Genomic DNA, 12,496 nt, shown 5'->3' with positions numbered 1-12,496 from the left:
CCAACCACTAATCAATCCATCCATCCAACCACTAATCAATCAATCAATCCATCCATCCATCAACATCTGTTAGTACCTAATCTCTCCTCCTCTGTGAAGCCCATAATCGCCATTGCTTCCAGAGTTTCGTCAAAAAGCTCGTCATCCTGCTGACCGGGAACCTCCACGTGGCCTGCTACCAGGAAACGGTAGCTGTTGAAGCCCTCCAGCAGCAGCTCCTCTGCAGCAACACAAACTCACACAGTTATCATCCAGACAAACACTGTGGCACTGATCTTAAGAGCAGTAGAAAGTTTCCTTCAAGTCCCAACGGTTGCTATTTTCTCTAAACTCTCACCCCTCATCTTGTCTTTCGCTCCGGCCACCATGTAGTAGAAGATGTGGAAGGCTCTCTCTGTGTTGGCCTGACGAATGCAGCGCGACTTCTCCAGCAGGTCTGTTCAGATCGGCTGGAGTTAAGCAGGAAACCTTTACAGCGGCTGATTTAGGAAAAGGAAGGCGGAAAAACTTTGCTGGATAAGGATACAGGTGTCAATGTTCGCCCCAACGAGGAAGCCGGTCACGTCAAAGTTTAGTTTGATGAATTTCCCCTGTGGAAGGACAGCAGCCATGTGACTCTTCACTCTGGTTCCTTGAATTTCTCTTAAGTTGAAGCAAAAACAGAGTCCATCTCTGGGAGTGCTGGGGTTTATTTATCAGGACAAGTGGAATTTAGTTTTGGTTTTTCACCTGAGTGAAGTTGGTCACCTTCTTCAGATCTGAATATATTGGTGCCAAATGTTTGTGGTGCTTTGTGTAGCTATCATTTTAAAGCTCTTTCTAAAACTGGCGGACCACCAGGGGGCGCCTGGTGGCGCTGTTTACCTCAGCTTTTAAGACAGTGAGAGCTGTTTTTTGTTTTTTAAGACTTAGCTTGCTTATAATGCTCTGCACAGATCAACAGTTATTTTTATTTAATTCAAATTAAATAAAATTATTCAATCGGTGAAGAAATAACTACAATCTATAGAAATGTTTGGATAGTTTTACATTAAATTGTGCAGAAGAGGATTTTTGTTTCTGTCAAAGCAACTCAAGTCTGTTTTTCTTTTATTACGCTCCTAAATCACAAATAGATCTAAAATGTTATTAATGCACATAACAGTAAAGAACAATTAGTTTTTTGATTTCCATGTGTTTTTTAAAGCTAGGTGGACTGTGAGTGTGAGTAAAAATTAACGAAATAATAAAAACTAAGATTGAATGTTGAGCAAAACGTACAAATCGGGAGGAGTTGTCGTTCTTGATGGTCTTGGCGTTTCCAAAAGCCTCCAGGATGGGATTAGCCTGCAGCAGCTGCTTCTCTAGCTCCCCCTGCAGGCCAGAAACAGGTAGGACATTATTTAATGAACTACTGTTCCTTAAACGAACCGCAGAAATTAATGAAACTGGATTTTTACTCACATAAGCCAGAGATCCTGACTGCTGCTGCTGGAAGAATCATAAAAACAAGTCATTAAAAATGAAGGACTATTTTTTTAAGCTTATGAAGCAGACGAGCAGAAAAGGCCGGGGATCAAGCAGCAATCAGTTTTCAATCAGAAAACCTGTGAGTGTAACTTTCAATTATCATTATGAAGGATTTATGAGCTAATATGAACTCTAACTTGTTTGTTTTTGTCATAATTTCTCATTCAGAAAGATGCAGAAGGAAACCAAAAGCCCCAGCAGGAGGAAGAAAACAGCATCAGTCTGTTCTCACCTTGGCCACAGCTGCAGCAACTGATTCCTGTCACATACAGTAAAATATATGCTTTATTACGGATTCATGTTTTCACAGAACAAAGGAGAAAATCTGAAGGTGGATTTCAGTCAGAAAACGTTGGGACATGAAACGCATCGTGGTAGAGTGAGAATTTAACAAAGAGCGATTTATAGATGACCGTGAATCTAACACGCCTGTTTTTGGACCCGTATGCTAAACATGCTGGGAAAAACAGGCCAGCTCCAAGCCAGGATCTATGGAGCTAAATTAGGGCCACAAGGTTTGAGCAAATAAAAATTTAAAACTAAAAAATAATTTCAGAACTGGAAAAAAGCCTCCCATTTTATTCAAACCACTTTAAAACAAAAAATATGAAATTGAGAAATAATTTTAAAACTGAAAAAATTGGAACTGAAAAATTAAAAATTTAAAAAAACATTTTAACTGAGAAAAAATTATAAAACTGAAGAAAAACTGAAAATAAATGAACAGGAAATCTAAAACCAAAAAAACAATTTTACAAATAAAACTCAAAGAATCTGCAGGAATCTGTGCTTTTTAAAATGAATTTTCTCTCTGAGCGTTTCTTCTGTAACTTCTACTCACAGGGTTGACGTCTTTCTTCCCTTTATGTGACGAGGCAACGACAGCCAGGTACTGAATCACCTTCTTGGTGTTTTCTGTTTTGCCGGCTCCGGACTCGCCACTATTTGGAAAAATATTTCACTTTTTAAGAAGCAGCACAACTCCGATTATTTGTTCATCCTCATTTCTTTTTTGCAAAAAAAACCTTTCTTTTCCAAGTTCGCGCATGTTTGTTTCTCTTTTCTGAACACATTTTGTTGGATGATAAATTCTGGCAGAAGTTAGTGCGATAAACGATAATGTTGTTTTGAAACCATTATAAATTAATGTAATGAAGCCTAGGCGCAAATTCAAACTGGAAGACTCTTTTATCCCCACCGGGACCCGTTAATTGAAGCGACCTGCCCACAATCGTTGACCTATCAATGCCGGACCAAGCCACGTCACGTCCAATCATCGACCAAGTCCCAGCTGATAAGGACCTTCATTCATCGTGTCCTTCGCTCTCCAGCCGAGCTCAACCCACCACCACCCCTTCTCCTCCATTCGCCCGGTCCTGAGGCCCGCACCCTTCTTCAACCTCCACCACCAGTGCCGGGCCCTGGGGGACGACGTTCCTAACAGCATCGGGGATGCTCATCTGAAGCCTATCGCTAACGCTGCGATAACCGTTATCCCCAGCCAGGGCCCGAGCGCCAAAGACTTTAAATTCTGTTTGTCAATAAACTCTTCTAATTGTCTTCTTATCTCCGTCTGAGTCTCTCCAGATTGAAATGATAACGACATAAAACATTCTCTAAGATCAATATACTTTAAATTCTAGTCGACATATTTAACACTGGAACTGGACGACATTTTAAATATCAAAAATAAATAAACAAAACAACAGAAACAACAAATAAAATGAATTATGAAGTCTCTGGAAACAAAATTGTCCTTCAAAAAAGGTCTAGTTGAAACAAAACACCAGACTGAAGACTTTTACCATCCAGTTTTTGGTAGAAAAAGAGAAACGATAAATCATGCGACTGATTGATTTATTGCTTATTAGGACAGCCCTATATATAGTTTCATGACAAGCAGGATTAAAAAACATTTAAATTAAAGGGTAAGCTCTTCCTTTCCTCCTGAAAGTGACGGTTTGTGGCGTGTTTTGACTCACGTGCAGAGAATCGACTGATCCTCACGATCTGTGGAGAGACAGAGAGGGAATCAGTGAAGTTTAGCTAAAATCTGAGGCGGACCTCTTTTAGTTCTGATCTAAATTTAGCAGGTGGTTCTGTCGCTGCGATCTGGGCCGACTGCTCCATGTATGGCCGTTCTGGGGCTGAATGGAAAGTTAGGAGGTAGTTTGAGGTCGGCACGCTCCGAGGCTTCAGTCTCCTCGCTCATCTGGACGCTCAGCTCGTCTGCTAGAAGATGTTCTGTCACGAATAACTCCAGTGTTCATAAACAAACTCAAACACTGAAGATCAGGATTTTACATATTCACAGGTGTATGGAGGCCCCTACAGGCAAAATGATCAAAAACCTTACCAAGTGTTTCTGTGCAGTTTCTAGTGCATAGAAAACATAGAAGCTTGTTTAGAATCAATAATTCCTTAATATTGATGAAAAAGTACTAGATCCATTTATAATATCAAAAAAACTAAATGTCTTGTTATAAGTAAAATAATCTGCCAATGGAGCGCTAGTGGTTTTTAATCAATAATAAGGAATTATTGCCTTAAAACAAGGTCCTATATCTTGCTGAAAAGTGACTTTTAGTTAGTTTTGTCTTTTATCAAGTGCATTAAGATATTTGCACTAGAAACTGGTCAAAAAATACTTTGTAAAACTTTGTGTTTTAGCTTCAACTACATTGCATTTTTACTTTTCTTGTTAAACTCTGAAATTTAACCTTTTTATACCGATGCCAGTTTACCAACTTCACGTCAAAACTTGGTCTTTTCTGGTGGCTTTTACAAAAAATGTAATTTTTTTATTAAAAAGCAAAACACACTGTGAGAATGACTCCTGCAGCAACATGTCCTGAAATGCCACGCAGCAATGAAGAAGCCATCACTCCAACAGAGACATAAACATCATGTTTTGAGTTCTGGTGAAACTAAAATTCAAAAGAATGGGTCAAAATTCCAGTAAACGTTGGTAAGAATATTGTATATAAATATAAATACTTTCAAGAAAATATTATGGAACAGAAACTTTCCAATAATTAGGACAAAAGGAGATTTTTTTAAACAGAAATGTTTCTGGAGTCAGGGCTTACCCTGCAGCATGTTCCTGTAGGCGTTGTCCGTGATGGAGTAGATGTGCGGCGGCACCTCGTGGCGTTTCTTGCCCTTGTACATCTCGATGATCTTTTCTGAGTATATTGGCAGCATTTTGTAGGGATTCACCACCACACAGAACAGACCTGAGTACGTCTGGGGAGGAAAGTAGCCACAGTTACTTTACAACAAGGATAAAGTCACTTTTTTACCTGCATTATATTAAAATATTCTCCTGCTTGTCTAAATATGACCTGGAAAGTATTTTAATCACTGACACAGGATGGATAAACACAGGATTATCACTCCTGTTTCTGTTCACCTTGTTAGTTTTCCAACAAGGACCTACAGATGTCTGACTGTATTTTTTACAGGATTTTTATAAACTGAAAAGGAAAAACAAAGCATTAGCTGTTGAATCTGCCAGAAAATCCTCAGTCCAGAAAGAAAACATAGCAGCCAATCCTTGAGACTTAAATCTGGATTAAAACTGAACTTCACTGCTTTTTATGGCTATAACGTTTCTAGTGACTTTAACATTTATAGTTTTAATAAAGTTTTGGTCTGTTCCACTCTGGAAGTAAAAGATTAACCCAAAAACTGTGAATGTTAAAGTGAGAACTGATGTTACTTTAGCATTGCTAACCTTTTAATTTATTCATTTGATAGGAAAAGACAAGTATAAACAATAAACATGTTTTTATAGCAGTGACTAATTTGCAATGCCTAGAAGGGCTTTTAAGTAAACAATCGCTAACTTCACTTTTAGCATGCTAACAAAGCTGTAATGACGTCATTTTCAAGATGGAAATATTAACAAAAAAAACCAGCGGATGTTGCATTTAAGAGAAAACTGAGATTCTGCACCAACCCAAACCTAAAGATCCAATATGGCTGCCATTAAATTTAATTCTGTTATTTATGCAGTGTTTATTCACAACAAATGTCGACTTGAGGCACTAGCATCGCATTCAGCTCAATTTGTTATTAAAATGAGGTTTTTCAGTCTAATGAAACCCAGCAGACTGCATGCTGCTGGACGTAGCAACAGGAAACAGTCACTTGCGTTGATGTTGACTTTACAGCAATCCCTTATACCAAGCATGCATGTGGGGACAGTAGAGGAAAAACTCCCCTTTAACAGGAAGAAACCTCCAGCAGAACCAGAACCAGAATCTGAACCCTGCACAGTACAAGCGGCCATCTTCCATGACCGACTGAGGTTTTAGCAGAAACACAAAAACGGGTAGACTAATCAAAATTTGTACTTAAATATACTGTCACTAAAATAGAAGTGGAAAGTTGTCATCCAAAACGTTGATCAAGAATAAGTACATAAATTCTTCAAAAAAGCTGTGGTGTTTGAATCCAAACAATGTAGAGAAGTACTTTGCAATCGGCTGGTAATGCTAGTAGTAGCTAGCCTGGTCACAACATTTAGCAATTTAAACATCTGAGATCCAGTTTTCTGAGGAAAATGGTATGCAGGCTAACATTAGCATGCTAACGTGAAAACTAGCCGTAGGACTTAACTGCTCAACCGTTAAGCCAAATTAGCGTTAGCATGCTATTAGTACAGATTAGAAAAAGAAAATGTAGATCAATATTTTACAGTATCACCTGATACAGTGTGTAGGAACTATAGGTTGAATATGAAACACCGAAACAAGATATAAGATGGCGGCGTTTCTCACGTAGATCAGGCTGGAGAAGTATCTCTCTCTCAGGTTGTGCAGGACCGACGCTTCATTGAGGAACGTGAGCGCAGCCATGTCCTCCACCTTGCTGAACTTGGGCGGGTTCATCTTCTGGATGTCATCTTTGTTCACTGTCACCTTCTGTCCGTTGGAGAGCTCCACCAGAACCTGGAGGACCCGGAGAAAACAGACCAAACTCACAGAGAGACACTCTGTTCACGTCTCTGGTCCACGAGAAACAAGATAAAACTTTATCCTGGTTTCATCAGTAGGTGGCAGAGTTTAATCAAACAGTAGAAAAAATATTACAAAGTATTGCTGGTCTAGTTTCAGTGCCGATATCCTGTTAAAATAAGAAAAAAAACAGTTAAAACTGTTAAAATAAGACAAAGCTAACTTACTAATAACTTTTCAGCAACATATTTGTGCTCAGTTTAAGTAAATAAATCCTTTATATTGATGAAAAAGTACCAATATTGGCATATTGTTTCACTTATAACATGGAAAAAATGTTTTTGTTATAAGTGAAATAATCTGCCAATAGAACTTGTTCTTTCTAATCAATATTAAGGAATAATTTTTATTAAATAATCTCCTATATTGTGATGAAAAGCTACTTGCAAGCTAGTTTTGTCTTATTTAAAGTGAACTAAGGCATTTTAACTGAAACGTGTTGATGCAGTGCTGCATGTGCATCACAATTTATCTGGTAAATTTTATACGTAAATCTAAACAATTGAGAAAGAATCAAGAACAGAAGATAATCTATCAATAATTCAGATGGGCTTAGAAAAGGAGGACTGATTTTATTATTTTACTCTAGATTCAACCAACTGAATGTTTGGCAAATGTTAATCTAAAAACATGGTTGGTTTTATTTAATGAAACAACCTTAATTATAACAAAAAGAGGTTTTTCCATGCAGAATATCTCCCAAAACCTTTAAATTTATAATTGATCAATTCTGGTCAGACTATTAGAATAGCAAGGCAGCTTTACCAGTTTATGTTTTCTGCATAATCATCACGGTTCTTCAGAACCTGGTCAAGAGTAAGGATGTAGACAAACTAAAAAGACAGGGAGTGATCACTGAGGAATGCCAAGGAGGTCAATAATAGTGTAAATAATCTGCACCTGTTCTCCCTTCTCCTCCTTGATGCTTGCAGGTTCGAATCCCTCTCTCTCTGATGGGACCCACACCATCTTCTTGGCCGCCCAGTCGGCCTGGGCCACGCCGCTGTTACGGAAGTCGTTTTCCAGGAAGAGGAACTTGCTGTCGTCCGTAGAGAGGTCGGCCATGTTGGCAGGGTTGGTGGAGGCGGCGGCCTTTACTGGAGATTCAGAGGTGGAGGAGCTGATGTTGGGGTTGGTGTCGGTTTCTAGAGCAGTGGTTGGGGTTGATGGTTCCTCTAACTGCTTGACCTTTGACTTGCTGATGTCACAGGAGTAAAACATCAACACATTTAGTAAATTTGAGAACTTAGGCAGACAGTAAAAAAATTCCTTAATTTTTATTAAAAACTCTGGCAGATTACGTCACTTATAACATGAGAAAAATGTTTTGTTATAAGTGAAATAATCTGCCAATGGAACTAGCACTTTTTCATCAATATTAAGAAATTATTAACTTAAAACAAGCTTCTATATCTTGCTAAAAATGATTTGAAAGTTAATTTGTCTTATTTCAAGTGTATTAAAATAGACAAAAAATACTTGGCAAAATTGTGTGTTTTTGCAGTGCAAAGCTTGAAAAATCAGAATTAATCCATATAATGTGTTTAATGTGCTGCTGAAGTTAATTCACTTTTCAATAAAATTCAAATTTACTGAATAAGAAAATACTGTAGAGATTAATCTGAGAACAGAAAGTTCAAGAATGTTCTTATGAGTAAAATTAATATTTTTATCCACCAGCTTTATAGACTATTATACCATAATACATCTTTATAGGCCAGTCACAATAACAGACTTTATTGCGATAAACAATAATATTGTTGTTTTGAGACAATTTCCACATAATATAATGGTAATGGCATAATAATGCAGGAACTCTTTATCAAAGGTCAATAAACTTAAAATTCTAATAAACATTTAACACTGAAACTGGACGACATTTTAAATATCCAAAATAAAAAACAAAACAACAGAAACAACAAATAAAATGAATTATAAAGTCTCCGTAAACAAAATTGTCCTTCAAAAACAAGCAGACTGGAAACTTTTATCATCCAGTTTTTGGTAGAAATATAAAAACAATAAATCATGGAAATTTAAACTATTGAGCTCACTTTAATTTATCATGCGATTAATTGACTTATTGCGACAGGCCCAGTGCTTAACAAAGAAAATAACAGAAAAGTTATCAAAGTGACACCAAAAACTCAAATTAAGTAATTCAAACAGGAAGTTAGATATTTTTCATATAGGGATACAAACATTTTATAAAAATAAGATGCAAACATCAAAACTTCTGAAGCTTTTCTTGTAACTATAGGGTTTTATAAAACCTGATTAAACACAGAAAAACTCTTAAATAAAACATCAGCTCATCATTTCTGACTCCAACCTGCTGCATGCCAACAGATCCACCTGGTTTCAGCGAACTGCCCCACTTATTGCTGCTGCTGATAACAACCTGGGAACTTTTCCCCGGCTTTGCATTGAGCTACTTACTCACTTATCCTGAGCTGCAGGTCACAGTGCTTCTCTGACCTCCCATTGAACAGCAGGTAATAAAACATGAAAAGCAGCACACAGATAGTCAAACAGCAGAGCTGCCATGCTGGAATGCCCATGTTTGGCTAACCTGCTGCTCCTGGTAGCCTAGTAGCCCCAACTGGGATGCAGAGAAGAAATTTATCTGGCATTTCACCTTATAAGGTGCAGCGGCTCCTGAGTCCAGCCAAGCTTGGCGTTTACACCAAAATGGTGACATGTCAGGTTGTACTCATGTGTGGCAGCAGCCGCACAGCGAGCAAGAATAAATGCAGCGTCTTTAATGTGGATTTTATCTCCCATAAAGACTCTAACCAAGAAAAACTGACTGCTTTTTTATTCATTTTAAACAAAATTTAATTTAAAAAATCTAATAGAAGATAAACTTTCCGCTGCCTTTACTGCATTTCTTTGGCTTGCACAATCATAACTTTACTATTGAAATAAGTGAATCAGAATAGAAGCAGAGAGTTAGCTTCATGCTGTTTTTACTTACGGCTCTGTGCTTCAGTCCTCAGTGCAGGATGCTGCTGCCTGAACTCCAGGGAAATGAGAAGATCATGTCAGGTGAAAGAGGTGATGCAGATGATGATGATGCTGCTCTTCCTCCTCCTCTCAGCGACACCTGGGTGGAGCGGTGCGCCACCACCGCCTTCTTCCCACAGCTGGTGGATCGCCATCGAGCAAAATCTGCTTCTATCTGCCCACATTCAGCTTTTCCTGCTCCTCTCTCTGGACCAACGGCGAATTATCGCCAATAAACACTTTTATCACACTTTTAGAGTTTTATTCCCAAACTTCTGAGAGTAAAACAGCTTCCAGTCCTGATTCTTTTTTCCTCTGTAACTTTCATAATTCTCTCTAAAATGCTGAATATCACTTTCTGCACCAAATACTGACAGAGGGCAGGTAATTATTGTTAACTAAAACTAACAAAAAAGGGAACAGAGAACAGAGAACATTTTAGTAAACTGGGTAACACTTTATTTGACGGGTTGTGAATAAGACTGACATGACACCGTCATAAACATGAGTAAGTCTTCATGAATATTTATGACTTTCAGTAAATCATGACACTATTAATACAAAGTTGACATTATTCAAAATGTCTTCGTTATGACAACTTGACATTAACCAAGAAATCATGATTTGACATAAATTTGTTATAAAAGTATTACTGACAACCCGTCATATAAAGTGTCACCGTAAACGGTAATAAATAAAAAACTGGGACTAACTGGGACTATATTGCGCTTATAAAGCTAGCTTAAATATAATGAAATCATAGATATAATATTCTTTGTTATGAATTCATTTTATAGCCTTTCAAATTGATGTGAAATTGACTTTTTTCTCCACACAAGCAGTTTACGTCATCTGTCTGCAAATTAAGGTGATCCACTTCCACTGGTCTGGGAAACGGTGACAGGAAACGTTGGGAGAAGACGGTTGGTTGTTCAACAATAACTGAACACATTTTTGGAAAATTGTATCTTCTGTTGAGTTTTCATCACCCACACGATGTAAACATAATCACAACACTTTGACCGTTTTGAATTCTGCACCTAGAAATTAAAAATAAAACTACTACTATAACTAATAAAAAACTAAACCTAGCAAACATCTTAAAAAAATAATTAAGACTAACTGAGTTACACAAACAAAAAGTCACAATGAAATAAAACTAAACTATAATGAAAAACACAAATTGTAACCCTAGACTGGACTGATGCATCAATGTTTAGGTGAAATAAGTTTCACCTGGACAGGGTGAAACTTCTGGAACAACATTTACATTTTTATTACTGATGCTTCAAAGTAATCTGACATGAAGGCTCTAATCTAAGGTGATAATCTGATGTTTAAAGTTGAAATTATTTGGATTTCGTTTCACAGGTGAGGTGGTTTTCGATAGTTTTTATAAGATAGTACTCCTGCTGCTGCAATTTTTATTTTTAAAATTTTTGTCAACCACAACCTAATTTCCTAAGGATAGAAAGTGATAAATGTGGAACTTACCATCCATATTTTAACTTTCAACTCTTAATTATAAGATACAAACTAAGAATTTACTTTAAAAATATATATAATTGTGAATTTTATACTGATGAAAGTTTCAAGATTAAAGTTGGAATTCTGAGAAACAAAAAACTGAATTCTAAGATTAAAGTAAATATTTTAGTGTCCCTAATCTTCTACAATAATATAAAGATATTTGTAATATTAATACAAATGATTCAATCATATAACATTTATTGCACTATTCTTCATAGGCTTTGTAGACAGGAAGTCATAAATATCCGACTCCCTGTCCAAACTGTACATTTTAAAGCCTTAGTTATAATTTACAAACCAAGATATTTTGATACAAAATCATAATTCTGAATATTAACGTGATATGACTTTCAAACTCATAATTATGAGGATTTTTGAAGTTTAATTATTTTAAACTTCTTTGATTATTTTTTTCAGATGGCCCTAATAGGCTTCCATACAACATATCAAAATTCCTGTATTATTCTTCATCGACTTTTATTTTGACAACCACTATTCTCCCCGTGTCACGGCTCGTTTCCATGGTGACTAATGTAAACAACTGAGGAGTTTTGGACGTGTGATTTGGAAATAAAACTTGGTGAAGTAAAATGCCACAACAAAATGCGCAAGAGGGACAAGCTGACGACCTTTTGACGGTATTTGAAGGCTCTTCCGCGGATGATGGGTCCCACGCCCGGCAGCTCTGGAAATCCATGACCCTTCTTCCGCCGCTGGAATCCCGGTTAGCATCGGCAGACATCCGCCAACGGCTACCGGTGGCGCGTCCGAGGCGCCGCGGAACCTCCAATGTTGCAAATCCGGTCCCACTCACCGTGTGCAGTGAACGGCAGAAAGAGGACGAGCGGCGGCGGTACCAGGCCATGGCCGACCAGAGGAAGGAGGTCATGGCGCTGCTGGGGAGACAGAGGCAGCAGAGGATCCAGAAGGAGCACCTGTCCGCGGCCGTTAAACCGAAGAAGGAGGTGGTGGAACCACCAGACCCGGAGATCGAGCTGGACAAGGAGCTGGTCAGACAGCTTCCCTAAACAAATTTATAAAAAAAAAAAAAATGTGACTAAATAAATGAACCACCCAACTGTAATGGGATGGTTGAAGTTGACATTTTAGCTTTTAATTTTTTGTTAGTGACGAGTTTTGGAGACGACGGGTTTAGCGCTCCCTCTCCTGGTCACCGTTAAAAACCGTTACCAACATGCTAACAAAATGCTAGCGTAGCTGTAACATTCCTAAAGATAGTAGGTGGCTTAATTATATCCCTCTAAATATATTTAATCAACAAAATGGATTTGTTTTGAAGTAAAAAGAGCAAAAAAATCAAATCGTAACTTGTCCTTTTCGTTGATGTAGTAGCTATTCTAGCTAGCTGGTAACTGCAACAGTTAACCGTTACAGGCCGGGACGCATCCTGTTAGCAGCACAGAGGACAA

At 37.8% G+C, this 12,496-nt stretch overlaps 2 protein-coding genes across 2 annotated transcripts in view; one reads left to right on the top strand and one right to left on the bottom strand.

The window, feature by feature from the left end:
• The window catches only part of LOC114160119 (myosin-11-like), a 29,123-nt gene extending 19,390 nt beyond the window's left edge, over positions 1–9,733 (bottom strand). Inside the window, 12 exon segments of the mRNA XM_028042549.1 lie at positions 77–220; positions 338–436; positions 527–590; positions 1,261–1,353; positions 1,444–1,470; positions 1,742–1,768; positions 2,351–2,450; positions 3,492–3,519; positions 4,599–4,755; positions 6,294–6,464; positions 7,431–7,728; positions 9,508–9,733. Coding sequence (XP_027898350.1) covers positions 77–220; positions 338–436; positions 527–590; positions 1,261–1,353; positions 1,444–1,470; positions 1,742–1,768; positions 2,351–2,450; positions 3,492–3,519; positions 4,599–4,755; positions 6,294–6,464; positions 7,431–7,595 — 1,075 coding nt within the window. The 5' untranslated portion in view covers positions 7,596–7,728; positions 9,508–9,733.
• A 1,818-nt stretch (positions 9,734–11,551) lies between these two features.
• Positions 11,552–12,168, top strand: hoatz (HOATZ cilia and flagella associated protein). Its single transcript, XM_028041487.1, has one exon. It carries the CDS (start codon positions 11,657–11,659, stop codon positions 12,092–12,094), a length of 438 nt encoding a protein of 145 aa, XP_027897288.1. The 5' UTR covers positions 11,552–11,656; the 3' UTR covers positions 12,095–12,168.
• The last annotated feature ends 328 nt before the right edge of the window (positions 12,169–12,496 follow it).

The sequence above is a fragment of the Xiphophorus couchianus genome, chromosome 16 (genome assembly GCF_001444195.1).
Source record: "Xiphophorus couchianus chromosome 16, X_couchianus-1.0, whole genome shotgun sequence".
Classification (NCBI taxonomy): Eukaryota; Metazoa; Chordata; class Actinopteri; order Cyprinodontiformes; family Poeciliidae; genus Xiphophorus; species Xiphophorus couchianus.
Note: the sequence above shows the minus strand (reverse complement) of the source record. Positions and strands in the feature narration are given on the sequence as shown.

Bases quoted from the DNA above. Each gene is read 5' to 3' on its own strand.
- hoatz (XM_028041487.1), top strand. From the start codon at position 11,657: ATGCCACAACAAAATGCGCAAGAGGGACAAGCTGACGACCTTTTGACG.